This window comes from Bos taurus, chromosome 16 (assembly GCF_002263795.3).
Source record: "Bos taurus isolate L1 Dominette 01449 registration number 42190680 breed Hereford chromosome 16, ARS-UCD2.0, whole genome shotgun sequence".
Lineage (NCBI taxonomy): Eukaryota > Metazoa > Chordata > Mammalia > Artiodactyla > Bovidae > Bos > Bos taurus.
This window is the reverse complement of record NC_037343.1, coordinates 30,422,032-30,449,918: the sequence shown is the minus strand read 5'-3', so window position 1 is coordinate 30,449,918 and position 27,887 is coordinate 30,422,032. Positions and strand designations below refer to the sequence as shown.

Below are 27,887 nucleotides of genomic sequence, written 5' to 3'. Positions count from 1 at the left end.
ATTTTCCCATAAATTAAGAGGTTTAACTCATATCTGATTTGTTAAAACACATTTCTATCATTTATTCTGTAACAAGAGGTTTATTCACTTCTATCTTGACTGTTTTTCTATTTCAAGAAGACCTTATTAAAATGCATTCATCAGAAAAACAGTAACTTTGGCTTGTCTTCAGTTAACAGTTTGGCAACTTCAAGATGCTGTAAGGAGAAAGTAGAAAATGATTTGAATGCAAGTTCTCCCACAAATAAATCATTGCTAGTACCAGAGACTATGTGTGTATGTGGACACACACATGTGCAAGTTCAGTCATGTCTGACTCTTGAAACCACATGGACTGTAGCCTGCCAGGCTCCTCTGTCCATGGGATTTCCCAGGCAAGAATACTGGAGTGAGTTGCCATTTCCTCCTCCAGGGGATCGTCCTGACCCAGGAATTGAACCCACATCTCCTGCTTTGGCAGGAGGATTCTTTACCTCTGAGTCACCTGGGAAGCCCAGAGAGTATCAATACTTAAAATGGATATCTTTGGGCTTTAGGGCTTAACTCTGTAGAAGAATTCTAGCTGAGAAGGATTGATCCAGCTATATGCTAAGGCACTGGTGGCAGGGGAGAGAGACAAGTACCCAAATGGTACATGGAATGGAAAGATAGGAACAAAGATGAGAGACCAATAGAAGGAAAAAGGAAAGTAAAAATCCAAGACATAACTAATAGGAAATATAAAAAAGATATGAGTGGGGAGTAAGAGACAGAGTTCCATAAATTCTGTTTTGACATGTTTAGTTGGATATGAAAAATTAGGGGACCAGAACAGAGGAAATCTCTAGGATGAATAAGCTATACATGAGAATAAATCCCAATAGGAACAAGCTAAACCAGGGCCCCACTAAGCATTCTCAGAACTGAATAAACCTATCATGTTGTCCCATTCAATTCTTAACAACCACCCTTTGCAGAAGGTATAAATGTATTATTCCACTCACAGATAAGGAAACAAAAGCTTAGTCACAAATGTTAAATAATTTGTGAAAGGACTTCCCTGGTGGCTCAGATGGCAAAGCATCTGCCTACAATGCAGGAGACCCAGGTTTGATCCCTGTGTTGGGAAGATTCCCTGGAGAAGGCAATGGCAACCCACTCCAGTACTCCTGCCTGGAAAATCCCCTGGATGGAGGAGCCTTGTAGGCTCCTCCGTGGTGGGCTGCAGTCCATGGGGTCGCTAAGAGCTGGACACGACTGAGCAACTTCATCTTCACAACCAGTGACAGAGCTGGGATTTGAATCCATGTTGGATTCTAAAATCTATGCCATTTTCATTCTGTCACAATATTTACCAGGAAGAACAACTAGAGGAAACAAAAAATTCAAGACAACAAAGCATGTTTGTTGTGTATGTCTCAAAAAATACAGAAGTAAACATTATTCAGAGACTACTCATACTAGTCACAACTAGAGACCTTTTGGTGTGTGTCTGTTTTGAGAGGCGGATAAAAATAAAGAGGTTGCTCATTAATCTATTCAGTTCTTGAGTTCTACACATCACGATCTGGAGAACAAGAAATACCTCAGATCTCACACAGTCCTAAATAAATCCCACAATTAGTATTCCAACTTTTTAACTGCCAGGAGTACAAACTCTAGAAACCAATATCTGTCATATATCTTAAATCAAGACAAATCTTAAGCATTCACATGATATATAATAAAAGTGCTTTAAACCAACCTTCATTCATGCTTTCCTCCCTGTCACCGTGAGATCGAAATTTCTCTATACTCTGGCATCCCAAAAGTTTGGTATTACCAGTCTGTCCCCTCAAAGGAAACATGCCACCTGTGAGGTCCAGTGTGTATCTTTCTTCACAGTACTCCAACCCCTGAAATACAAAATGTACACCAATCTATGTCTTAATAGGATTCTAAGAAAAAGTTATTCTAAAATTAAATGTTCAAGAATTTCCACACAATATAAAGAAAACAAAAAAGTTAAAAGACCGAAGAGAACAAATTATTCAAGAAAGCTCTAAAATTTACATATGGGATAAAACACAAATAGAAAGGCTGATTTTGTTTCTCAAAAATAATTATCAATAAATCTTCTAAAGCTGTTATCAAACACAGGAACCTTCATGCATTACTGGTTGGGGTATAAATTGGACCTAAGCAATGAAATTACAAATACATATTCTCTAAACCAGCAAACCTACTTCTTTGTTTTCATTGAAGTTCTTGCTCTAGTTCTTAAATTTTTATTCACTGATCCCTGTAAGAATCTGACAAAAGCTATGACGAATAGCTTCTATTTTCTCTAGAAGAATGCATAGTTTTCCCTTGTTCTCCATGAAGAACTGGTTCTGGGACCTTCTTCCAGTATCAAAATCTGTGGATGCTCAAGTCTCTTACATAAAATGGTGTAATACTTGCATATAACCTATGCACATCCTCCTATAGACTTTGAATCATTTCTAGATCACTTATTAATACCTAATACAATGTGAATGCCATATAAATAGTTGCTGTGGCACAGCAAATTCAAGTTTTGTGTTCTGAAACCTTCTGGAATTCCTCCCCCCCATATTTCTGATCCAAGATTCACTGAATCCACAGATGTGGAACTGGAGAGTTGGAGGAGGGGGGTTCGGGGATGACATGGACACTGTGATCATAAAAATATCACACAAAATTGAAGGGCTTCATGAATTCCCTAAAACCCAATCACACACCCTCAAATACAAGGTTAAAAAGCCTGTTCTAGAGAAAGTATTGTGACAGCTAACCAAATATGGTTATTTGGTTATTAGCAGCACTTCACTACTTCCTCAAGAATTCAGTCAGAAAAATAGTCACTTAAAATGCTAGATGTATTTATCCTCTCTTACAACTGTAAGCAACCAGACTATAAAGTCTACCCCATGGCTTACTGCTTGTTATATTAGAACAATAAAGTGGGGTTATTTTTCCTGGCTACCAACTAGGCCATAAGCTTGAGTCTTGTCTAATCTCTTCATTCTAAAGAAAAATTATACCTGAAGATTTTAAGATTGCCACCTTGGTAAAATACCAGTGTCCTGATTCCTAAATCTAATACTTTTTACATTACATTATGAATACAGTATTAACTTGAATAGAAGAAAAGATTGTAATATCTCAATAGCTTAAAACAAAGACTTAAAATAGCCAAACAATAAAACTGATACTATCAACCCATATCACCATTTACCTCATATAAGATTTGTCCTGACGCCAAACACTTTCTGTCACCAAAGGCCAGCTGAAGCAGATGTAAACTCAAAACATCCCCTTCACTGAAAGGAACAGAAATTAGCTGAGGAGAAATACTAAATACCATATTAATGCATTAAGCACCTCTTATTGCTCAAATAAATTTAATTTGGGTACAATATTGAGTACATGTGACAAAACTGAAGTTGTTATAAAGAATTTAGTTTTACTTGGTTGTTTTCACAAAATGTAGTCCTTTGAAATAATAGCCGATTTAATTTTTATTGATTCTAATTAACTTAAGCTTATGTTGCTTGCATATTTTAGGTGACATCTTACATGGAAGACTATAAAGCTACTCAAAATTCATTCTTTCTCCCTGTCTTTCATAGGTGTGCTTTAGTTAGACAGTATTGGAAGAAAAAATAAATGGGATACAAAAATTGTTGAGATAAATGTCTTCTTATTCACCACATGGAGTCTTCACCAGGCACATTACTCAAGCTGCTGCCAGCCCACATCACACTTGGATGGAAATATGGACCTAATGAGGACTATTCCAATAGCCATCTCCATATTTTTATTTCAATTTTCCTCCAGGATTGACAGAAGTGAATCTGTCAATCAATTAATTAATGAATTCTTTAAATCAGAATTAATTAATTTTTAATTAATTAATTAATTTAAGTGACTTAATTCTTAAATCAATTAATAATTCCTTCACTGATGTACTAAAGCTTAAGACAAAACCTCAAAGTGAGGAAATCTAACACAAAAACCTAAGTTGACCACAATTCAGGTATTTAGAATTTAAAGTAGAACAGGTTTGGGAAGAGAACGTATTGGGAACACCAAAGAAAGCACTAAACATCAATGAAAAATAAGAGAAAATCAATAGTTACACTGTTCCAGCACTGGAAATGAATGAGCTTAACCAGTTGGAAATTAAACTGAAAGGAAAGATTTCTCAAAAGCTACACTGAGATAAAATTAAAGCTTATGAAAGAGAAGGGAAAATTAACCAAATTAACCTTAGGAATATACTGCAAAAGGCAAGTACAACAGAAGAACTAGAGAACAAAGTAGGGATACATAAAAATGAGAGGCATATACAATCAAGAGAAGAAAGGAATGAGATTATAAAAGAGGAAAAATGTTCTTATGAGAGAACACAGAAGGCCATAAAAATTGTCTGAGGAATAAGAAGTTGCCTACTAATGTGTTATCAGCTTACTCTCTGAAATATATATTATATCCAAACAAGTCAAGCAAGCACAATTTCTTCTTACTTATATCTCAGACTTACTCAAACATATAGGAACAATTATTTACCTTTTAAAGTCATTTCAATGGCCACTTACTAATTCACTGAATTATGTGGCTCTCATTAAAAAGAGGCAATATAGCACAAAGCTTTGCAAAAGAAATTAACTGCCATGCCATTCTTGACAAATACTATTAAAAACCAGATATATCACATTTACCTATCTTGTGTAGACTGAACAGCCCAGAGGTAACAGCAATTACGAGGATCATTTTCAGGTTCTTGAAAAGTGACAGCATACACAGGAACTCTTCCACCTTCCAACTGTGTGTAGTATCTATAACAAGCACAAAAATCAGTACACTTCATACTTCTAAGTTACAATTTCATGAAAAAAGAAGAAGATGCCTCATGTAAGAATTTGGGTTACTGCTCTTACAATCATCTTATCTTCAAAAACACACAGGGCACAAGACATCAAGAAAATGAGCATGGCACCCCATTTCCCAGGTAGAACTGGGAAGGGTTAGAATCACTAAAGCACGAACTATTCCTTCCAGTCATATAAATGTATGCCACTACGCACTGTTCCCCAGTAACAGGTACTCTAGAAAGAGATGAAATACCGTCACAACACTCCACTTCAGTTGCTGCAGCTGGGTCAGTTTCCCATTACTGCAACAGAATGAGTTAGAATCTGAAGACGCCTCACAAAGCCCTTGAAAAAGAGCTATTAGTGACAAGAACACAGTGTTCAAGAAAATCCTCTAGAAGCTAGGTTCTCCAGGCATTCCTTTGTGAGCAATTCAAAGACAAGAGCTGATAGAAGGGTATAAACAAAGACAGTGGAGACGGAATTCCCATAGGGAGCCACTAGGCAACTGCACTGCCACTGCATCACTGGCACTGTGCAGAAAAACTGAGTGTGAGGAGGTGCAAGGACAGTCGATGTTTACTTTAGGGGCTACTGACACCTCAGTATCATCAAAGAACCAACGGTTAAAAAAAAAAAACAGGTCTGGCATATATACATTGTTATTTTCCATCTCTCTCTTTCCCCCTCACTTCAAACTTGGCAAACATTTATAATCAACCAAACACCAAACTGAGCAGAAAGTTTGGAAAGGTGACTATTTTGTTGACTCATCTGAAAGACAAGTTACTCAAGAAAATATTCTAATATTACTTGGAAGAAAAAGGAAGAAATAGTAAATTGACAACTTAAAGGACAAATAGGTATCTATTTAACTCAATAGAGATATGACTTAAAACCTATAGTGCCTTACCTCCCTCAATAAAGGGAGGTAATTCAATAATTCAATAAATAAAGGTAAATTAATAAAATGGATTCCTCAATAATTTTAATAAAGATTTAATTAAAAAGTATCAATACAATTATATTTGGGGGAAGTTTTTGACAGCATATAAATTTTAAACACAGTATTTTGTAATTTTCTTAAAAGTCTTTATTTTTTCCTGTCAACTGAGAACTACTAAACTACCTTACACATATGGTTATGCAGAAAAGTACTTCAGAAAGAATTCATACCAGATATCTTAGTAGAGTCAAAGTTTACTAACAAACTGACTTCCACAATGACTAAAATGCCAGGTTTGGGTTTTTTTTTTTTTTTGCTGTGCTATGCAGCTTACAGGATCTTGGTTCCCTGATCAGGGATTGATCTGTGCTACAGCAGTTAAAGTGTAGAATCCAAACCACTGGACTAGCAGGAAATTCAGCAAAATTCCTTTTAAATACATTGACTCAACTTAAATTGATGTGCAAGAAGGAAATGGCAACCCACTCCAGTATTCTTGCCTGGAGAATCCCATGGACAGAGGAACCTTGCGGGCTGCAGTCCATGGGGTCACAAGAGTCGGACACGACTGAGTGACTTTGACTAAGTCACTCCTTTTTATACTAAGTCATGATTTCATGTAATGGAAACTTATGCATTCAATCCTTAGTCTACCCTATTTTTCCCCGTTTATGCTAATCTTTAAATATTAGTAAATGAGTATATTCAGAAAGAAATTACTAATAAATAATTAAAAAGTTGTCCTTACTCTTTTTTCATGCTTTTCATGTTCCAAAGTGCTAGATAGCCATCAGAAAAACCGACAGCAAGCTGATTTGTCCGGTTTATGTAACTAAGGGTTGAAACGGCTGTTCCTGATGGGCTGACTAACTGAAAACACAGATGGCGTCCTTCTCGCATCACATTTTCTCTGATGCGCGGTACTTCAGCTGGGATGCCAGTTATAACTTCAAGGTCTAAAAAATAAATAGGACAAGTAAGATTAACAAACTCTAAACAGCATAAAACCAAGTATGTCACCCATTATTCAATCAGCAACTGAAAACTACTGGGGTCAATTAAAATAAGATTAGTGATAACAAAGCATACTGACTATATGAACTAGCCACCGTTATTTTAAATGTTATAATTTTCAAAACACATTTAATTGTGTAATATCTTTAAAATCTCACAGTACATATCAAATGTTACCCGTTTTAACAGAATTAATTTTCTTGCGGTTTCCCGGGTGGCTCAGTGGTAAAGAATCCGTCTGTCAGTGCAGGAGAGAGAAACGGGTTCAATCCCTGATCTGGGAAGATTCCCTCATGCTGTGGGGTAACTGTGCGCCACAACTACTGAGCCTGTGCTCTAGAGCCTGGGTACCACAGTTACTGAAGCCTGAGAGCCCGAGAGTCCATGCTCAGCAACAAGAGAAGCCACTGCAGTGAGAAGCCAGGGCATCGCAACTAGAGAAAGCCTGCGCCCAGCAACAAAGACCCAGCACACCCAAAAACAAATAAGTAAGTAAGAATTAATTTCCGTAACAATCATAAATAAGGCTGATGGTTTCTTTATTCAAATTTAGGAGTAACAACCTAAATATTCCCCTTGGAGAATGGCTGGTTCTCCAATGAGCCTGGTATATCCTGTGCCAGAAATCTAGGAAGCTATCAAAATCTAAGGTGATGTGTCAGATTCCATGAAGGTGCCTTCGTTAGCAAAAACAGGGCACTTTTGAGAACAACAACAACTAATAATGAAAATAAACAAATAAAGCATATTAAGTATTATGTAAAACCCCATGAGTTTCTACCTTCTTTACTTATAAGAGACCTTACTGAACCACTGAAAGTAGCTGAGTACCAGCTTCTTACTTGGAAAATCAGTACTTAAACAGTAACATATGCATTTATTCTGCCTTTTCTATACAAATTGTATTTCAAGATAAACACATACACCTAGTTAATAAAAAAATTCTTTTCACATTAACAGAACTTTAAAAGCATTTTTGCAGCCCTATTGAAATAAGAGATCTAGGCAACAATGTCAATGGAGAAACAACTAATTTCAAGTATGATTTTTTAACCTTGGCCCTATTAACATTTTGTGTCAGATAATTCTCTGTTGTGGGGGCTGTCTTGCGCTTTATAGGATGTCAACAGCATCTTTGGCCTCTATCTACTAGATGCCACTAGCACCTTCTCCCTCCAGTATTAACAGCCAAAATTATCTCTAAACATGACCAAAAATCTAGAGAGCAAAAAAATCACCCCCAGTTGAGAACCACTGGTACTAAGGTTGATGGATCATGCTGTCATCACCTAAACCCACTCACTGATCACTAAATATAAAACAAGACACCATGTGCCTCCTGCTGTGAACCATTATGAAATACCCAGCACTTCTGAAAGATACCTGTCAAATGTTAAATCTGAATCTAATCTGAGCTAACTTACATTTACAGAAAATATAAAGTGTAAATGACACCACGTGAAGATACATAGATCATTCCAAAATAATATCTTCAGCAAGACAGTGGAACTAAAAATAAATAAATGAATAAGGAGAGGATAGAGGAAAGACTGCTCTACATTTAAATAGACATGAGATGCAAACTGTCAAATGTAATGTGTTTGGATACTGGTTCAAACAATTCAAATGCAAAAAGATACTTTAGAGAAAATCATAGCAATTTCATTATGGACTAGTAATTAACACTATACCAAGTAATCATTAATACTTTTAACAGTGGTAAATTGCATCATGATTAGTAGTAAATAATCATTATTTGCTTTAAATTAATAGACTCAAAGAGAGAAGGGAGGAAAGGGAAATAGAACAGATGCACATATGGTAAATTTTGAAAACTAAGTTGAACTTAGGTAACAGGTTTGTGGGAATTCTTTTATTATTCTGCTTGAGAATGTCCCAAATGTTTACATAAAAAAATTCAGGCTCGTTTATTGCTGTAACTGTTGTGCAAGAGTAGATTCCCTCAATGCTGTTAATGAAGAGGCAAAAAATCCTATCACATTATACTTGTTTGAGTACCCCCCTAATCAATCCTGCTTCTGATTTTCTTCTCCTCAGAAAATAGCAAGTGATAAAACTTTGCCAAAATAACTAATCCATTCAATGGAATACTGCAAAGTTATTCAAGAAAATAAAGCAGACTCTTTATGTAAGTGATGTGTGTAAAGATGTATAAGAAACACTGTTAAGTTTGGAAAAGTTACAAACAGTACTTACAGTATGATAAATCTTAGGAACTTCATTTCCTATGTTATGTGTGTTTCAGTGAAGTCTAAATAATTGTAATCATAAATTATTTTGTAAACAAAAATATACATTTTGCTTAAACTCCAAAACTCAAACTTTTTGTATGCTATAAAATTCACCAGCTTCCTAATTCTAATTGAGAAAAAATTCACTATAAAATTAAAATTATAAAATTTCACTATAAAATTACTCGTGTGGAAAGGAACTACTGACTACTGAAATAAAACATGTTTTCAACTCTACTATTTTGATCTGATGAGTTTTAATTATGAATACAGGTATTTTAATTAGCCTTATAACTATAATGATATCATGCACAAAACACACTCTGGAGCAAAACTCCATTAAGCTTATTTAATTCTTTCATCAATTTTCTACAAAGAGTAGCTAAATCATTTCTAATAGTCCACAAATTCATTTTTAGTTACTGCCATTCTTACTAATCAATTCTTTTTCATTTACCCAAGATTTTATTAAGATCAATCAGACCTCAATACATATCAAATTTCAAGGTGTAGTTTCCATCACTATGAGAACTTTTTTCCCTTAAGTGCATGTGGGGCCATTATTTCTACCAAATCAAACTCTTCCACATAATATTTTGCAGATCTAAATTTTGATCAGATAATCTGGTTCTTCAATTTCTTGTCAAATATAATTTTTACCAAAATATTGTAGTTTTGATCAGTTTTAAGTTGGAGAAGACTCTTGAGAGTCCCTTGGACTGCAAGGAGATCCAACCAGTCCATTCTAAAGGAGATCAGTCCTGGATGTTCTTTGGAAGGAATGATGCTAAAGCTGAAACTCCAGTACTTTGGCCACCTCATGCGAAGAGTTGACTCATTGGAAAAGACTCTGATGCTGGGAGGGACTGGGGGCAGGAGGAGAAGGGGACGACAGAGGATGAGATGGCTGGATGGCATCACTGACTCGATGGACGTGAGTCTGAGTGAACTCCGGGAGTTGGTGATGGACAGGGAGGCCTGGTGTGCTGTGATTCATGGGTCGCGAAGAGTCGGACACAACTGATCGACTGAACTAAACTGACTGAATCAGTTTTATTACATACCAACAGTTCTTAATAATTATACTCATTATTATATATTGGGACAAAATATTGATTATTTGCATCTTTTTCTTAGCTGATCCAAAAATTAAAAGATCTGAACTAATATTACAGGACTATTTTAAAAATCAAGAAGGTCCTCAAGGTTAAATAGTCCTTTCCTAAAACTTTATAGATAATACACACACTTTTTAAAGTTTTTAGGTTAGCTTTTCTTCCTACATAAACCAATCAATAGTAACATAAATCACAAAAGCAAACTACTACTGAAGAGAAGACTTATATACATAATACTGAAAAAAAAGGGCTTCCCTCTAGCTCAATGAGTTATGAGCCTGCCTGCAATGCAGAAGATCCGGGTTTGATTCCTGGGTTGCAAAGATCCCCTGGAGTAGGAAATGGCAACCCACTCCAGTCTTCTTGCCTGGAGAATTCCAACGACAGAAGAGCCTGGCAGGCTACAGTCCAGGAGGTTCCAAGAGTCAGACATGACTGAGCGACTAAGCACAATAGTACTAAAAGGGGAAACTGTCTCTCTACATTTTATAAAAAATTTTTATTTATCCAGTTTTGGCTGTGCTACATCTTCGCTGCTGGGCAGGCTTTTGTCTAGCAGTGAGCACCAGCCACTCTGGTTGGATGTGGTGGCTTCTCAATGTGGGTAGCTTCTCTTGTTGCAGAGCACAGGTTCTAGGTCCAGAAGGCTTCGGTAGCTGCGGCACGTGGGATCAGCAGTTTCGGCTCCCAGGCTCTCGAGCACAGGCTCAGCAGCTGCGGCACGTGGGATCAGCAGTTTCGGCTCCCAGGCTCTCGACACAGGCTCAGCAGCTGCGGCACGTGGGATCAGCAGTGGCGGCTCCCAGGCTCTCGACACAGGCTCAGCAGCTGCGGCACGTGAGCTTAGTTGCTCTGTAGCATGTGGGATCTTGTTGGGTCAGAGATGGAAGCCCTGTCTCCAGCACCGGCAGGCGGATTCTCTACCACTGAGTCACCACCCTCTCTTTACTTACTAATTAATTAAGCTTTAGTTCTATTTCAAGATGCTATTTTGTGAGGGAAGACTTTTAAATTACTGTTGTTTTCTATCAAATTACTTTATTTCTATCTTGGGCTTACCACAGAAACATAAACAGTATGCCAAAAACAGTGTTAGATCCTACATAGTTGGATAATTTTATATTGTCTAATAAGAATCAATACCTTTCAGCCCTTCTTCTGGTATTTACTTAATAACCTGAATGATGTTATTCAGTTGTGTATCTGGGAACATGTCTCTCTTTCAAGAACTACTTTAGTCTCTAAACACTTCATCAATAAAACATAGTAACTCATGCAAAAATATCCACGGTGCACAAAATAAAACAATACAAGCAAACAATTTTTAAAAAGACATATAAACAAGTTTTTGACTCCCCCCTTTTTTTTGATTATTAAAAAAAAAAAAAAAAAAATCCATATAGACATGCCTGAACAGGCTAAGTCTGCTCCTGCCCCTAAAAAGGACTCTAAAAAAGCTGTGACCAAGACTCAGAAGAAGGACGGCAAGAAGCGCAAGCGCAGCCACAAGGAGAGCTACTCCGTGTACGTGTACAAGGTGCTGAAGCAAGTCCATCCGGACACCGGCATCTCGTCCAACGCCATGGGCATCATGAACTCCTTCGTCAACAACATTTTTGAGCGCATCGATGGCAAGGCATCGCGCCTGGCGCATTACAACAAGCGCTCGACTATCACATCCAGGGAGATCCAGACTGCCGTGCACTTGCTGCTACCTGGGGAGCTGGCCAAGCATGCCGTGTCCTAGGGCACTAAGGCTGTCACCAAGTATACCAGCTCCAATATAATATGCCTAGCTGCTGTTAAAGGAGAAGGCAATGGCACCCCACTCCAGTACTCTTGCCTGGAAAATCCCATGGATGGAGGGCCTGGTGGGCTGTAGTCCATGGGGTCGAGAAGAGTCGGACACGACTGAGCGACTTCACTTTCACTTTTCACTTTCATGCATTGGAGAAGGAAATGGCAACCCACTCCAGTGTTCTTGCCTGGAGAATCCCAGGGATGGGGGAGCCTGGTGGGCTGCCGTCTATGGGGTCGCACAGAGTCAGACATGACTGAAGCGACTTAGCAGCAGCAATGCATCAGAATATTCAGGTGCTCAATTTTGGGTTTTAAGCCAAGAATGACTAATTAATTACCTGATGCTTCTACTTCATTCTGACTGCATGACAAGTCATCCAAACATAGATCAATAAGAAGGATCTGTCCAACATCAGTTACCACAGCTGCCACACCAAAAAGCCATCGCAGACTTGGGTGTAAATGCTGAGTGCTTGCGCTGGCTCCTCCATGATTAATTATAGGTTCAATAGCTGTTACCTAGAAAGTAGAATGTATCATTTGTTTTCCTCAAAGTGAGAAAACACAATTAAATACATAAGCAACAAATTCTGAAGTTAAAGCAGGTTACTAGTTATACAGATATTAACATTTCTAATACAGAAGCACAAATCTGCATTTGATACTTGTGAATCTGAGTAACATTATGAAATCTTCAGATGTAAGAATTACAACATGCAGTTGGAACAACAATTGATGTTTACCTAGAATTTACCATATTCCAGACATTATGCTAATCAATGCACGATAACCCTTTGATATGGGACTATATATAGTTACACCCACTTAAAGATGAAACACTCTGAGGCTTAGAAAGTTTAGCTGAGTTATTCAAGTAACACAGTCATTAAGCCATTAAAATTCAAACCTAGATCCTTCTCACTTTAAAACTGTAAACCAGCTACTGTAAAAGTATATATAGCCTCTCCTCCGAAGAAGACGAAAAACGAGTCATTCCAGAAAAATTTACTGTTTGCGGGGGTTTTTTTTTTTTTAAGTCCTTTTTATGCCGTAAACCCTGAAGAGGTCTAACCTTTAAAAGGACTACATTATAATGGACTTCACACCAAGCTTTCACACTAATTGGATTACTGAATTTAACAAGGACTGAAATTACTTAAAGAAAATCATACTGTAGTTACACTATGGAGTTCTATTTTCCCTTTTCACTTCATGAGTCAAATTTTCAATGTCTATACCTAATAGTCTGGTTTTAGTTTACACTTAACTTTCCTTCTGTTTCCTATTGATTCACAGAAATTAATTTGGTACGATACTTGATAAATAAGTATTTGGTGATTTCTACTATAATACTGATGAACATCCTAGAAAGAAAAGAGAAAATTTGCTATCAGTGGTTTACGTGTTAATGTAAGGTTAAAGTCTGTTTCAGGCTATAATCTATTATTACAGACAAAACACTGGCTTTCTCAGTATTTCATTAGTACACAAAACATTCTTTCTAATTCTGAAAGCTGTAATTTCATGGATTATCTTCCTTTTCTAAATTATGGTAATAATGTCTATAAAACTGAAGTATGTTTTCTGTAATTCCTTCAGTGAAGGATAAGTAATCTGCCTTCCTCATATAAATACTACATATGAAGCTATTGATAATGCTACCTTAAGTAATTTTAAATGCAGTTAAAAGCAAATTTAAGAGGGGATACTGTGCCTTTGTTTAAAAAAAAAAAGTCAGTTGACTGAACTCCTTTTGAAGATGTCTATCATTCCTCTCCCAGTCTTTGCCTTCCCTATACTTCATCTGGTATCAACCACTCATCCAATTAAAAGTCAACAAGTTCTGTCCATGTCACCTCTGGAACATACTTCCGCAATCTGTTCCATAGTCTTCACTTCTTATGTCATATCCTCAGTTCAGTTCATCATCCTTATTTACCTAAACTACCCAACCAAAGGGCTTTTTACACTACAATTCTGCTTTCAATTAAAAATTTCACCTACAGACTTTAGAAGGAGGCCTCTAACTGCACAACAGGCCATTCACAATCTCAATCTTCACCATCTCTGGCTCCCACTTCCTCCTCCTACTCTTCCCTGCCATTCTAAATTAAGTCTAGTTTCCCAAACGTTCCATATACTGTGACTTTTTACATGGTGGGTCTCTTAGCCTGAAATGTCCAATCTTTTTGAGTAGAAGTCATCCAGGTGTTCTTCATGTTCCGAGTGCTAAAATGTATCAAAATACTTATTTATACTATAATCCTATAATCTGTCTTCTCCTACTAGACTACAAGCCTTTTTGGACAGCACGGACTAGGTTCAATTTATCTACTTATTTGTAAAACCTAGCATCTACTTATTTGTAAAATCTAGCACATAGCTTGATTTACAATAAGCACTCAATAAACTGCCAAATAATTTGGTCTTTAAAATCATTATCACTGGCAAGTACATATAAGGTATCCGGCTATAAATTATTTTAGACTTTACATTAGCCCACTGGGTCTGTTTCTTCACTATAAAAACATTATCTTTTGTCATTAAGCTCCCTTTTAAGTTTAAAAATTCTGTTCTATGACTATATACATAACATATATATATGCATACAAACCTACATATACTTTTGTGTGCATCTAAGTGCATACTTCTTTCACACAGGCATCTACTCCTCCATGATTTTTGACTGTGTGTATTTGTGAGTGCATACATTTTCTCACCATGGAAAAAGAGGAGTAATAAATTTGAAGAAACAACTCGATTTCTATAATTACTACCAGATAAGATATCTGGCATATAGAAGGCATATGTATGTTAGAATTAACAAATGTGAATATAAAGAAATCCACTATTTAAATGTATTAGTCAAATCATAAATGATAATAAAGACATACTTCCCATATTACTCCAAGGCTCAAATTAAAAGAGAAAAAATAAAAAAGGCAAGGAAAAAATGTCATAGTAATGAACACAGTATTTTTATAAATTTTCAGTGTCTTCGTAAAACAAAACTGGAAGTAAGAATAAGACTTAGATGATACTTGTCATATGAAAGATTAAAACACAACATGTCATTATTTTTACTTTGTAATTTTCTAACCAATAATAAGTTATAATTTAAATTTTACTTAAGTATGGTTGATTCACAATGGTGTGTCAGTTTCTTCTGTACAGCAAAGTGACTCAGTTATACATATATATATTCCTTCTATATATTCTTTTCTATTACAGTTTGTCACAGAATATTGAATACAGTTTCCTCTGCTACACAGCAGTACCTCGTTGTTTATCCATCCTATGAATAGTTTGCCTACAGTAATCCCGAGCTCCCAATCTTTCCCTCTTCTATTCTCCCCTCAGCCCCAAATCTGTTCTCTGTATCTGTGAGTCTGCTTTTGTTTCATAGATATGTTGATCCGTATATTTTAGATTTCACATACAGTATTTCTCTCTCTGACAATCTGCTTAGTATTAAAATCTCCAGGTCCACCCATGTTGCTGCAAATGGCATTATTTCATTCCTTTTGATGGCCGAGAAATATTCCACTATGTATGTATATATACATATATCTTCTTTAGCCAAGGAAAGTTTTAATGTTATGTTGTTTTGATAATATTTTTAACCTCTTTAAACTTTTTAATGAAAAACAACAAATTTCCAAAAAGTAATCTAAAAATAAATGTATACAGCTCAATGAATTTCCACAAAGTGAACATACCCATGTAACCAGCAGGGTTTTAGTTTTGAAAACAAAATACCATGTATCTTAAGCAGTACCTACCCGTCCAGGAAGAACAACTGCTTTAACCACTCTTGATAAACCAAGGTCATAAAGACAGAGAACACTCCCTTCTACTTCTTCCAATCCAATTAACAATCCAGTTCTCTTCTGCCAAGAGAATTCTTTCACAGCGAGGACTATAGGAGGCTGTTCATTTACTCCACTGAATCTATATGCAGACAACCGCTCTCCTGTTAGAGAATTCACTACCTCAAGTTGTGGACCACAGGCCAAGCAAGCAAGTCCATTTTTCCCTAAAAGGAAAAAGAAATTAAAAATTTTGCTTATTTTAATATTGTATACAACAAAACTAAACAGCAGTAAGCTCTGTTACATATATAATCTATAACTCATTATCTTCAAATTGAAATCTAAGCATTTATAGAACAGCTACTGCTGCTGCTAAGTCACCTCAGTCATGTCCGACTCTGTGTGACCCCATAGACGGCAGCCCACCAGGCTCCCCCGTCCCTGGGATTCTCCAGGCAAGAACACTGGAGTGGGTTGCCATTTCCTTCTCCAATGCATGAAAGTGAAAAGTGAAAGTGAAGTCGCTCAGTCGTGTCCGACTCCTAGCGACCCCATGGACTGCAGCCCACCAGGCCCCTCTGTCCACGGGATTTTCCAGGCAAGAGTACGAACAGAGTGGTCCTCAAAATAGTAAAATAAATTGAACTACTACTGCAATAAGAATAAAATAACCATTCAGTAAAGGTACCATGCTATATGCTTAAATATGCTTATATATATGCTTAAATTATCTCATTACTCCTTGTTACACTTTAATACAGAAATAAGGCAACTAACTGTATGAATGAATAACTTGCCCAAAACCCATGGAGCTATGAATACCAGAGCCAAAAGTGGATACCAAGTCTCCTTAACTCCCAAACTCATATGTTAACTACATTATACATTAAGAGTTAAACTACATGTTACAGGAGTTAAAAAATATAACACATATTCTGTCACTTTAAAGTTCAAAATCTAGGAGACAAGACGTAACTAGTATAATAATAAGAAATACCAGAAGCCCTTTATGGCCCCTGGCTAGTCTAGTCCGAATTTTATTCCGCATGCAATGTATAGTAACTGGATTTTAAGCAGGGCAGTGACAATCTGATTTATGTTTTTAAATGTCAGTCTAGCTGCTAAACAGCAAATGGATAAAAAGCTGGGGCCAAAGCAGAAGTAGGGAGATGACAACCTATGTGTGGTTGGTGGCCATGCAAAAAAGAAAGTGAACTGACTAGAGATTCATCTCAGAGGCAAAACTAAAAGGATCTGCTTGCTGACGAGTAATATACAGGAAGTGAAGAATCAAGAACTAGACCCTGGGATTTCTCCTTCAACAGTCAAATGAACAATGTAACTTTTACTACTAAACTGAGGCCTGGGTGCTGAAGTCCATGGGGTCACAGAGAGTTGGGACATGACAGCGACTGAACTGAACCACGCATCTAAATAGGTAGCTCTATATACTAGACTACAGCTGATAGTTTTAAAATTTAGCATGGCACAGTGGGGTCCAGAAAACATGGGTTCAAAGCTCATTTTTACAACTTGCTTTCTGTGTACTGGGACCAAATTATTTAACCTATTTGATTTTCAGTTACAAAGACAAGTGCCTAATTAGAAACACCTAGTACTCCCTCAATGAAAAGTTGTTATGGTGCCTAGTATGTAACAGAAGTAGTGTTATTACCTTTAAGAGTCAAGAGAACAGCTCTATAAATAGCTAAATTACTACTACTCTATATGTTTTATTGTCTTTGTGCTAGGAAGGGTGGCTATCACATTCATTTTTAGAGAAGTCTTCTGCAATATATTTCACTAGACTGAAATCCATAATTTAATGGTTTCTTTGGTATAATTCTCTGCTATATTACATAGTTTAAAACATGATCATTATTAAGATATTGTTCAGATTAATGGAATTAAGAAATGAGACTTCCTGAATATATTTTATCACCTAGGGCACTACAGGCCTCCCAGGTGGCTCCATGGTAAAGAATCCACCTATCAGTGCAGGTTTGATCTCTGGGTGGGAAAATACCCTGGGGGAGGGCATGGCAACCCACTCCAGTATTTTTGCTGGGAAAATCCATGGACAGAGGAGCTTGATGGGCTACAGTCGCAAAGAGTCGGACGTGACTGAGCATGCACACATAGGGCACTACAATCAGGTTTTTCCACGATATAATCATACGATTATTCAGGTAATAATTTAAACTTATCACCAATAAAACTGCCTAATTATAAAGAAAAATCAGCCATGCATTATTTCTACTTTTTAAATGCAGATACTCAATACTGAAAGGTATAAAATATATGGTATTGACTGCGACCGGCGAGCTTAAGCGCAGGCAGCTGCGACTGGCGCGCTAAGCACGGCCGAGAGGAGCTACCCCATGTCCGAGGTCAGGGTCAGAAGCCGGGAGGACCCCCATGCCCGAAGGGCGGCGGACAAGAGTTACCCCAAGTCTGAGGTTAGGGGCAGCGGCCGAGAGTGCCAGACTATGGCAGTGGAGTAACGGCCGAGAGGAGCCACCCGGTGTCCGAGGTGGGGGCGGGGCAGGGCAGCGGCCGGGAGATACCCAGCGTCCGAGGTCAGGGGCCGCAATGAGAGGAGTTACCCCGTGTCAGAGTTCAGGGGCATCAGTCAGGAGGAGATACCCCACGCCCCTAAGCCCGAGGGCAGGGGTGGCAGGTGGGAGGGGCAACCCTACACTGGAGGCCAGGAGGACCAACCCCACGTCCAAGGAGCCATGGCTGAGCGGGCACAGGAGGACCTAGAGGAGCTATCCCACGTTGAAGGTCAGAAAGGGCAGCAGTGAGGAGATACCCCTCATCCAAGGTAAGCAGCAATGGCTGCGCTCTGCTGGAGCAGCCGTGAAGAGATACCCCACGCCCAAGGTAAAAGAAACCCAAGTTAAGATGGTAGGTGTTGCAAGAGGGCATCAGAGGGCAGACACACTGAAACCATACTCAGAGAAAACTAGTCAATCTAAATACACTAGGACCACAGCCTTGTCTAACTCAGTGAAACTAAGCCATGCCCATGGGGCAACCCAAGACAGGCGGGTCATGGTGGAGAGGTCTGACAGAATGTGGTCCACTGGAGAAGGGAATGGCAAACCACTTCTGTATTCTGCCTTGAGAACCCCATGAACAGTATGAAAAGGCAAAATGATAGGATACTGAAAGAGGAACTCCCCACGTCAGTAGGTGCCAAATATGCTACTGGAGATCACTGGAGAAATAACTCCAGAAAGAATGAAGGGATAGAGCCAAAGCAAAAAGAATACCCAGCTGTGGATGTGACTGGTGATAGAAGCAAGGTCCGATGCTGTAAAGAGCAATACTGCATAGGAACCTGGAATGTCAGGTCCATGAATCAAGGCAAATTGGAAGTGGTCAAACAGGAGATGGCAAGAGTGAATATCGACATTCTAGGAATCAGTGAACTGAAATGGACTGGAATGGGTGAATTTAACTCAGATGACCATTATATCTACTACTGTGGGCAGGAATCCCTCAGGAGAAATGAAGTAGCCATCATGGTCAACAAAAGAGTCCGAAATGCAGTACCTGGATGCAATCTCAAAAACGACAGAATGATCTCTGTTCGTTTCCAAGGCAAACCATTCAATAGCACAGTAATCCAAGTCTATGCCCCAACCAGTAATGCTAAAGAAGCTGAAGTTGAACAGTTCTAATGAAGACCTATAAGACCTTTTAGAACTAACACCCAAAAAAGATGTCCTTTTCATTATAGGGGACTGGAATGAAAAAGTAGGAAGTCAAGAAACACCTGGAGTAACAGGCAAATTTGGCCTTGGAGTACAGAATGAAGTAGGGCAAAGGCTAATAAAGTCTTGCCAAGAGAACGCACTGGTCATAGTAAATACCCTCTTCCAACAACACAAGAGAAGACTCTACACATGGACATCCCCAGATGGTCAACACCGAAATCAGATTGATTATATTCTTTGCAGCCAAAGATGGAGAAGCTCTATACAGTCAGCAAAAACAAGACCAGGAGCTGACTGTGGCTCAGACCATGAACTCCTTATTGCCAAATTCAGACGTAAATTGAAGAAAGTAGGGAAAACCACTGGACCATTCAGGTATGACCTAAACCAAATCTCTTATGAATATACAGTGGAAGTGAGAAATAGATTTAAGGGCCTAGATCTGATAGGTAAGAGTGCCTGATGAACTATGGACTGAGGTTCGTGACACTGTACAGGAGACAGGGATCAAGACGATCCCCGTGGAAAAGAAATGCAAAAAAGCAAAATGGCTGCCTGGGGAGGCCTTACAAATAGCTGTGAAAAGAAGAGAAGCGAAAAGCAAAGGAGAAAAGGAAAGATATAAGCATCTGAATGCAGAGTTCCAAAGAATAGCAAGAAGAGATAAGAAAGCCTTCTTCAGTGATCAGTGCAAAGAAATAGAGGAAAACAATAGAATGGGAAAGACTAGAGATCTCTTCAAGAAAATCAGAGATACCAAAGGAACATTTCATGCAAAGATGGGCTCGATAAAGGACAGAAATGGTATGGACCTAACAGAAGCAGAAGATATTAAGAAGAGATGGCAAGAATACACAGAAGAACTGTACAAAAAAGATCTTCACGAACCAGATAATCACGATGGTGTGATCACTGACCTAGAGCCAGACATCCTGGAATGTGAAGTCAAGTGGGCCTTAGAAAGCATCACTATGAACAAAGCTAGTGGACGTGATAGAATTCCAGTTAAGCTATTCCAAATCCTGAAAGATGATGCTGTGAAAGTCCTGCACTCAATATGCCAGCAAATCTGGAAAACTCAGCAGTGGCCACAGGACTGGAAAAGGTCAGTTTTCATTCCAATCCCAACGAAAGGCAATGCCAAAGAATGTTCCAACTACCGCACAATTCCACTCATCTCACACGCTAGTAAAGTAATGCTCAAAATTCTCCAAGCCAGGCTTCAGCAATATGTGAACCGTGAACTGCCTGATGTTCAAGCTGGTTTTAGAAAAGGCAGAGGAACCACAGATCAAATTGCCAACATCCGCTGGATCATGGAAAAAGCAAGGGAGTTCCAGAAAAACATCTATTTCTGCTTTATTGACTATGCCAAAACCTTTGACTGTGTGGATCACAATAAACTGTGGAAAATTGTGAAAGAGATGGGAATACCAGACCACCTGATCTGCCTCTTGAGAAATTTGTATGCAGGTCAGGAAGCAACAGTTAGAACTGGACATGAAACAACAGACTGGTTCCAAATAGGAAAAGGAGTACATCAAGGCTGTATATTACCACCCTGTTTATTTAACTTATATGCAGAGTACATCATGAGAAACGCTGGACTGGAAGAAACACAAGCTGGAATCAAGATTGCCGGGAGAAATATCAGTAACCTCAGATATGCAGATGACACCACCCTTATGGCACAAAGTGAAGAGGAACTCAAAAGCCTCTTGATGAAAGTGAAAGTGGAGAGTGAAAAAGTTGGCTTAAAGCTCAACATTCAGAAAACTAAGATCATGGCATCTGGTCCCATCACTTCTTGGGAAATAGATGGGGAAACAGTGGAAACAGTGGCTGACTTTATTTTTCTGGGCTCCAAAATCACTGCAGATGGTGACTGCAGCCATGAAATCAGAAGACGCTTACTCCTTGGAAGGAAAGTTATGACCAACCTAGATAGCATATTCAAAAGCAGAGACATTCCTTTGCCAACAAAGGTTCGTCTAGTCAAGGCTATGGTTTTTCCAGTGGTCATGTATGGATGTGAGAGTTGGACTGTGAGGAAGGCTGAGCGCTGAAGAATTGATGCTTTTGAACTGTGGTGTTGGAGAAGACTCTTGAGAGTCCCTTGGAATGCAAGGAGATCTAACCAGTCCATTCTGAAGTAGATCAGCCCTAGGATTTCTTTGGAAGGAATGATGCTAAAGCTGAAACTCCAATAGTTTGGCCACCTCATGTGAAGAGTTGACTCATTGGAAAAGACTCTGATGCTGGGAGGGATTGGGGGCAGGAGAAGAAGGGGACGACACAGGATGAGATGGCTGGATGGCATCACTGATTTGATGGACGTGAGTCTGAGTGAACTCCAGGAGTTGGTGATGGACAGGGAGGCCTGGAGTGCTGCGATTCATGGGGTCGCAAATAGTCGGACACGACTGAGCGACTGATCTGATCTTATTGTAATAAAGAAAAATGAACTATAATATCCCAGGATATTCAATGAAAATGTGCTCAAGTAGGTAGAAATTATTACATATGTAGTTGTAGATGTAATATACTTACATATAAGACCACTCTAAGCGGGTTCTGCTTTTTTTTCTTCCACATTAAAGGAATCACAATATATGTTTATTATTATTTATCTTACAAATCAAATAAATAAATTTTCAGCAATATTATTTTACCTGCAGCAAACTTTCCACGAAGCACAGATTCTAATGTTATTTCGTCTTCTCCAAGGGCTTGGATAGTCACTTCTGGGAACTGCAGAAGACCACTTGTCACCTGCGCCGTTAGGTCTCGCATACTTCCACTGCAAATAATTTTTAAAGTAAAATTATTATATATTTGTACCATAAGACATTTCATTATCTCTATCCAGAAGGAGAAAAAGAAAAGAAAAAGAAAATGATACCATACAAAAGTAAATAAACGGAAACTAAAATCTGATTATGAAATACATATTATGTGCTCCAAGTCTGGGATATTCTCTAAGAAAGTATTTCCCAAACAGCCTGAGGAGAGTAAAGATTCATTAAGCCAGATGTCCTAAGGATATACATGAATGCTACACAGGTTCTTTGAAGACTGGGTTCAATGCAATTAGTCCTATTGCTACATTCACTCTCAATAAGCACTTCACACACAAAACAGGAAAAAAATGATATTGTTTTAGAAAAGTTACCACCACAGTAAAAGAGGAGAAAGTCCAGGAAAAATGCCAAACTCACAGTAACCTCAGGAATTGAGTGTGGTATATGTCTTTAACTGGATAGGAAAAAAAAAATTGTCTTTCATTTCCAGTATATAAAAGACTAGAAAGTCCTAAATGACTTTCCCACTGTAAACAAGAAAAAATGATGGCTGAACTATAAAAGTATCTTTTTGAATGATTACTGGCAAGTCCAAATGTAGAAACAGTAGGAATTTTGCAAGATATATAAGCTGGCTTGGATCTTGATGATTAGCTACTAAATACAGTCCTGGTGACCCTAATCTTGTTTTGAGCATCCTGAGGTCCACAGAAAAAAAACCTTAGGGCTAACAAAGCCAATGGAAGCTAAGGGCCTCCCGCGCCCCTCCCTGCAACCCCATTAAACTCCATAGGGCTGTGTCATCAGTATATAGGTGAGTGATAGAAACACTCTGTGCAGGAGAGAGAGCAGTTCATTTTGACCACAACTGAAAGTTTCTACACACAAAAAAGAAAAATTCCCTTCATACAAATTAGTAGCCAGAATTCAAGGCATGGTACCAGAAAATACTCTGGTGAAAAATATCATATAAAGCAGTCTCAGCTGCAGCTGTGTCAAATTCACTGCCTACCTCACCCATGGCAGGCACTGGCCCAAAAGGCTGCTACAGAAATACTGTGACTCATGGGCCCTGATCCTCTGTGCTAGGCCTCAGGGATAAATTTGGTTACAGACACCAAGAAAGAAAAAAAAAAAAAAAAAATAAAGCAGTCTCAGGTTGGTAATGCTCCAAGCAACCCACAGAAACTACCAAATATTTTCTGGAATCTCAAGAGTTCTCAAAGATGAAGTTTCACAGAAAATGAACTTACAGTCAAAATAACAAAACAAGGATATCATGATCAATAGCAAGCAGAATTAACCTATCAAAGACTTCATTCAGATACTGAAATAAGAGAATAAAAAATAGGTATGTTTAATAGGTTTAAAGAAACCAAAGATTTAGCTTGCTAATGAGGAATAAACTAAAAATTACAATGAAAATTGGTCAAACAATTTGGGGAACAGGGGAAGAATTGCTGGAATGAAAAATGAAATAAGTAAAATTTAGAACTCAAGGGGGGAAAAACCTCAATGGAGCAGTGAGAATGTAGCAGCTACAAAGCAACAATATGGACCAACATCAACATATATTAAAAGTAGAGGAAACACATGCAGAATTACACTTACAACTGAGCTATTAGGGAAGCCCTACATAAAGTTTAAAAGACTGCAAAACTAAACAAAAAATTGCCTAAGAATACAAACTCATGTAGCAAAACTGAATAAAACAAAAGATATCATAAACACAAAGTGAGAGGAAAGAAAGGGGACTGGAATGGAGAGGAATACATAAGGGACTTCAAGTAATTAACTTTCTTTTTCTAAAACGTAGTAGTGAGCACATAGGTATTCTTTGTACCATGCTTCTTTGTTATTTACAAAAATATGTGTGCCCACTCAATAAATAATTATTTTGTACCTACTTAAGTCAACACTGGGCTGGCAGAAGCACAAGCTGGAATCAAGATTGTTGGGAGAAATATCAATAACCTCAGATATGCAGATGACACCACCCTTATGGCAGAAAGTGAAGAGGAACTCAAAAGCCTCTTGATGAAAGTGAAAGAGGAGAGAGAAAAAGTTGGCTTAAAATTCAACATTCACAAAACTAAGATCATGGCATCTGGTCCCATCACTTCATGGGAAATAGATGGGGAAACAGTGGAAACAGTGTCAGACTTTATTTTTGGGGGCTCCAAAATCACTGCAGATGGCGACTGCAGCCATGAAATTAAAAGACTCTGACTCCTTGGAAGGAAAGTTATGACCAACCTAGATAGCATATTCAAAAGCAGAGACATCACTTTGCCAACAAAGGTCCATCTAGTCAAGGCTATGGTTTTTCCAGTAGTCATGTATGGATTTGAGAGTTGGACTGTGAAGAAAGCCGAGTGCCGAAGAATTGATGCCTCTGAACTGTGGTGTTGGAGAAGACTCTTGAGAGTCCCTTGGACTGCAAGGAGATCCAACCAATCCTTTCGGAAGGAGATCAGTCCTGGGTGTTCATTGGAAGGAATGATGCTAAAGCTGAAACTCCAGTACTTTGGCCACCTCATGCAAAGAGTTGACTCACTGGAAAGGACTCTGATGCTGGGAGGGATTGGGGGCAGGAGGAGAAGGGGATGACAGAGGATGAGATGGCTGGATGGCATCACCGACTTGATGGACCTGAGTCTGAGTGAACTCCGGGAGTTGGTGATGGACAGGGAGGCCTGGCGTGCTGCAATTCATGGGGTCGCAAAGAGTCAGACATGACTGAGCGACTGAACTGAACTGAACTGAAGTGAAGTCAACAAAAACAAACTCAAAAGATATGAAAAGCTGTAGAGAGAAAATTGTAGCACAAGAGACAGAGATGAGTACTTAAAAGTTACAGACAATACAGGGGAAAAAGAATCTAATGTATGTTTATTCAGAATTCCCCAAAATATAATACTAACAGCAAGGAAGAGACAATATTCTAAAAGATGTTTCCCAGATTTGTAGAGACAAATTATCTGAAATCAGGAAGAGCAGTAAATTCTAGATCAAATAAAAAGAAGTGACTTTTCAACAACAGTGGAAGTCAGAAGTCTGGAATATCTTTAAAATTCTAAGCAAAAATGGTTGTCAACATATAATTTATATCACTGAAATGATCCCCCAAACAAATATGAAAACACATTTTTTGACAAAAACTTTAAGTTTTGCACAAACAGATCCTCCTTAAAGGGAATTCTAAAGGAAGGTTTCAGATAGAATAATGATCAAACACAACTTCTAAGATACAAAAAGAATGGTTTGTCAAAGTACTGGTAAATAGATGAACTGTAATAATTATAATATGCTAGTAATGGACAAATAGGTCACTGAAACAGGTAATTTAGACACAGAACCACAAAAATATAGATGATATTTGGATATTTCAAACCAGAGCATAAGTATGGACTATTCAATTAAAGTTACTGGGACAATCTGCTACTCATTTCCAGCAAAGAAGCTACACATTGGCAGACCAAATTTATACAAGTCATCCACACACATACTACTAAATACTCCTCTAATATCTACAAAACGAATAAAATTATATGTGTATGTGTACAGAATGAAATAATACAGAAGAAAAAAGATTAGTTAAAAAATCCATAGAATTTGAATATTCTTCAGTTTGGAAAGAAGTAAATTAAAAGGGTGAATATAGATAACCCGAGGAAAACACCGGATCAAAAAGCCTCTCATTACATACTACATACACTGGACCTCCTATCTCTTCTCCAGCAGATATTCCCAACCTAGGAATCGAATGGGTGTCTCCTGCATTGCAGGCAGATTCTTTACCAACTGAACAATCAGGAAAGCCCTGGACCTCATTAGAGTGCCATTTTCCAGGGCACTGTGCTACTTTCTTGGGAGAAAGGCATTAATGTCCAAAGGAGAGTCTCTAGCTGGAGAATGATATCAACCAGGTGTGAGTCATTTTATGAGGTACAAGGTTCCCCAGTAGGGACTACACACAATTCTAACACTCAGCCCAAGCAGTTCTCAGAAAATAAAATCAGTACTACCAAACTGAAATCTATGGCAAAACAATAGTTAACAAACATCATTAAAAGATAGGGATTCCCAGGTGGCTCAGTGGTAAAGAATCCACCGCTAATGCAGGAGATGCAGATTCAGTTCCTTGTTGGGAAGATCCCCTGGAGAAAGAAATGGCGACCCACTCCAGTATTCTTGCTTGGATAATCCATGGACAGAGGAGCCTGGAGGGCTAAAATCCATGAGGTCACAAAGAATCACAACTCAGAGACGCACAAAGAGACTGAGAGGTCGAAGAGACACAACTGAAAAACTGAGCATGCACGCATGCTTACAAGATCTTTCTTAAAAACCAAACCAAACCAAAAACTATCACCTTTAGAAAGAAATGATTGATGTGTTAAAGGAACTATCATAAATTACTACATACAGGAATTACTAAATTCCTGCCCTTTCAGTTTTTTCTTATAAAATTAATTTTCTAAAAAATAATGTTTTAATTTTATTCATTTCATAAAACTATTCTGTATGTGAAATCTTTCTAAAAAGTGACATTTACAGTCTATTTCATTTCATAAAACTAATCTCTATGAAATCTTCTATTGGTATATCTGGCTACAGCGATGTCTGAAATACAACATATTAGCACAATGGCACCCCACTCCAGTACTCTTGCCTGGAAAATCCCACGGACAGAGGAGCCTGGAAGGCTGCAGTCCATGGGGTCGAGAAGAGTCGGACACGACTGAGCGACTTCCCTTTCACTTTTCACTTTCATGCATTGGAGAAGGAAATGGCAACCCACTCCTGTTCTTGCCTGGAGAATCCCAGGGACGGGGGGAGCCTGGTAGGCTGCCGTCTCTGGGGTGGCACAGAGTCCACGACTGAAGCAACTTAGCAGTAGTAGCAGCAGCAGCAGCACATTTACTTTGACGTGATTTGTTCTTCTCTTTTTAAGTTTTGATATGGCTTCAATTTTTTTTAATGTCTTTCATTTTTATAAAATCAATAATTAAAGAATTAAAAAAATCTAAAATAAAAATAAAACTTTGAAAATACAGGCGATATTTATATAACCTAAGATGGGAAGAAGGTGCCAATCAAACTAATATTAATATTCACTTAACAATCAAGAAAATGCCATTTTGGGACTTCCCTGGTGGTCCAGTGGCAGAAAGACCCCGAGCTCCCAATGCAGAGGGCCCAAGTTAAAGACTCCTGGTCTGGGAACTATATTCCACAAGCCGCAACCAAAGACTGAAGATCCCGAGTGCCATCACTAAGACTGAGCAGAGAACAATAAAAATTAATAAAATATCACTCTTCTTAAAAAAAGAAAATGCCATGCTATATATCCTCTATCTCATCATCAGATCATCACAAGAAAGAAATCCAGGCTTCAAATATTCTAAGATAGCAACACCACATTCCTTCCAAAGTGACAGACATGACTAACCATTCCCTATGTCGCTGCTCGATGCTACCATGATACCTCAAAGCCAACATTTCCAAAATGAAACAATCTTTCTCCGTCCTCTCTACAGATTTGTTTCTATTCTTCTGT

The 27,887-nt window shown here is 38.3% G+C and overlaps 1 protein-coding gene and 1 non-coding gene across 8 annotated transcripts in view; one reads left to right on the top strand and one right to left on the bottom strand.

Annotated features, from left to right (window-relative positions):
* The window catches only part of AHCTF1 (AT-hook containing transcription factor 1), a 96,438-nt gene that overhangs the window by 56,758 nt on the left and 11,793 nt on the right, over positions 1 to 27,887 (bottom strand). For 6 of the 7 annotated variants that reach the window (XR_009490747.1, XM_059875268.1, XM_005216798.5 and 3 more), the window contains exons 2-8: positions 22,196 to 22,323; positions 15,769 to 16,022; positions 12,325 to 12,505; positions 6,551 to 6,758; positions 4,704 to 4,820; positions 3,218 to 3,302; positions 1,724 to 1,874 (exon numbers count right to left, since the gene is read on the bottom strand). Coding sequence is in view for 6 of the 7 variants with exons in the window: in XM_059875268.1 (XP_059731251.1) it covers positions 1,724 to 1,874; positions 3,218 to 3,302; positions 4,704 to 4,820; positions 6,551 to 6,758; positions 12,325 to 12,505; positions 15,769 to 16,022; positions 22,196 to 22,316 (1,117 nt within the window). In the remaining variant the exon portion in view is untranslated. Of the gene's footprint in view, positions 1 to 1,723; positions 1,875 to 3,217; positions 3,303 to 4,703; positions 4,821 to 6,550; positions 6,759 to 12,324; positions 12,506 to 15,768; positions 16,023 to 22,195; positions 22,324 to 27,887 lie in introns of those variants that run through there. The other variant, NM_001192036.2, reaches the window with a different exon arrangement.
* LOC112441897 (small nucleolar RNA SNORA5) lies at positions 23,310 to 23,444 on the top strand. Its single transcript, XR_003029860.1, has one exon. It is a non-coding gene; the product is annotated as a small nucleolar RNA SNORA5 (small nucleolar RNA).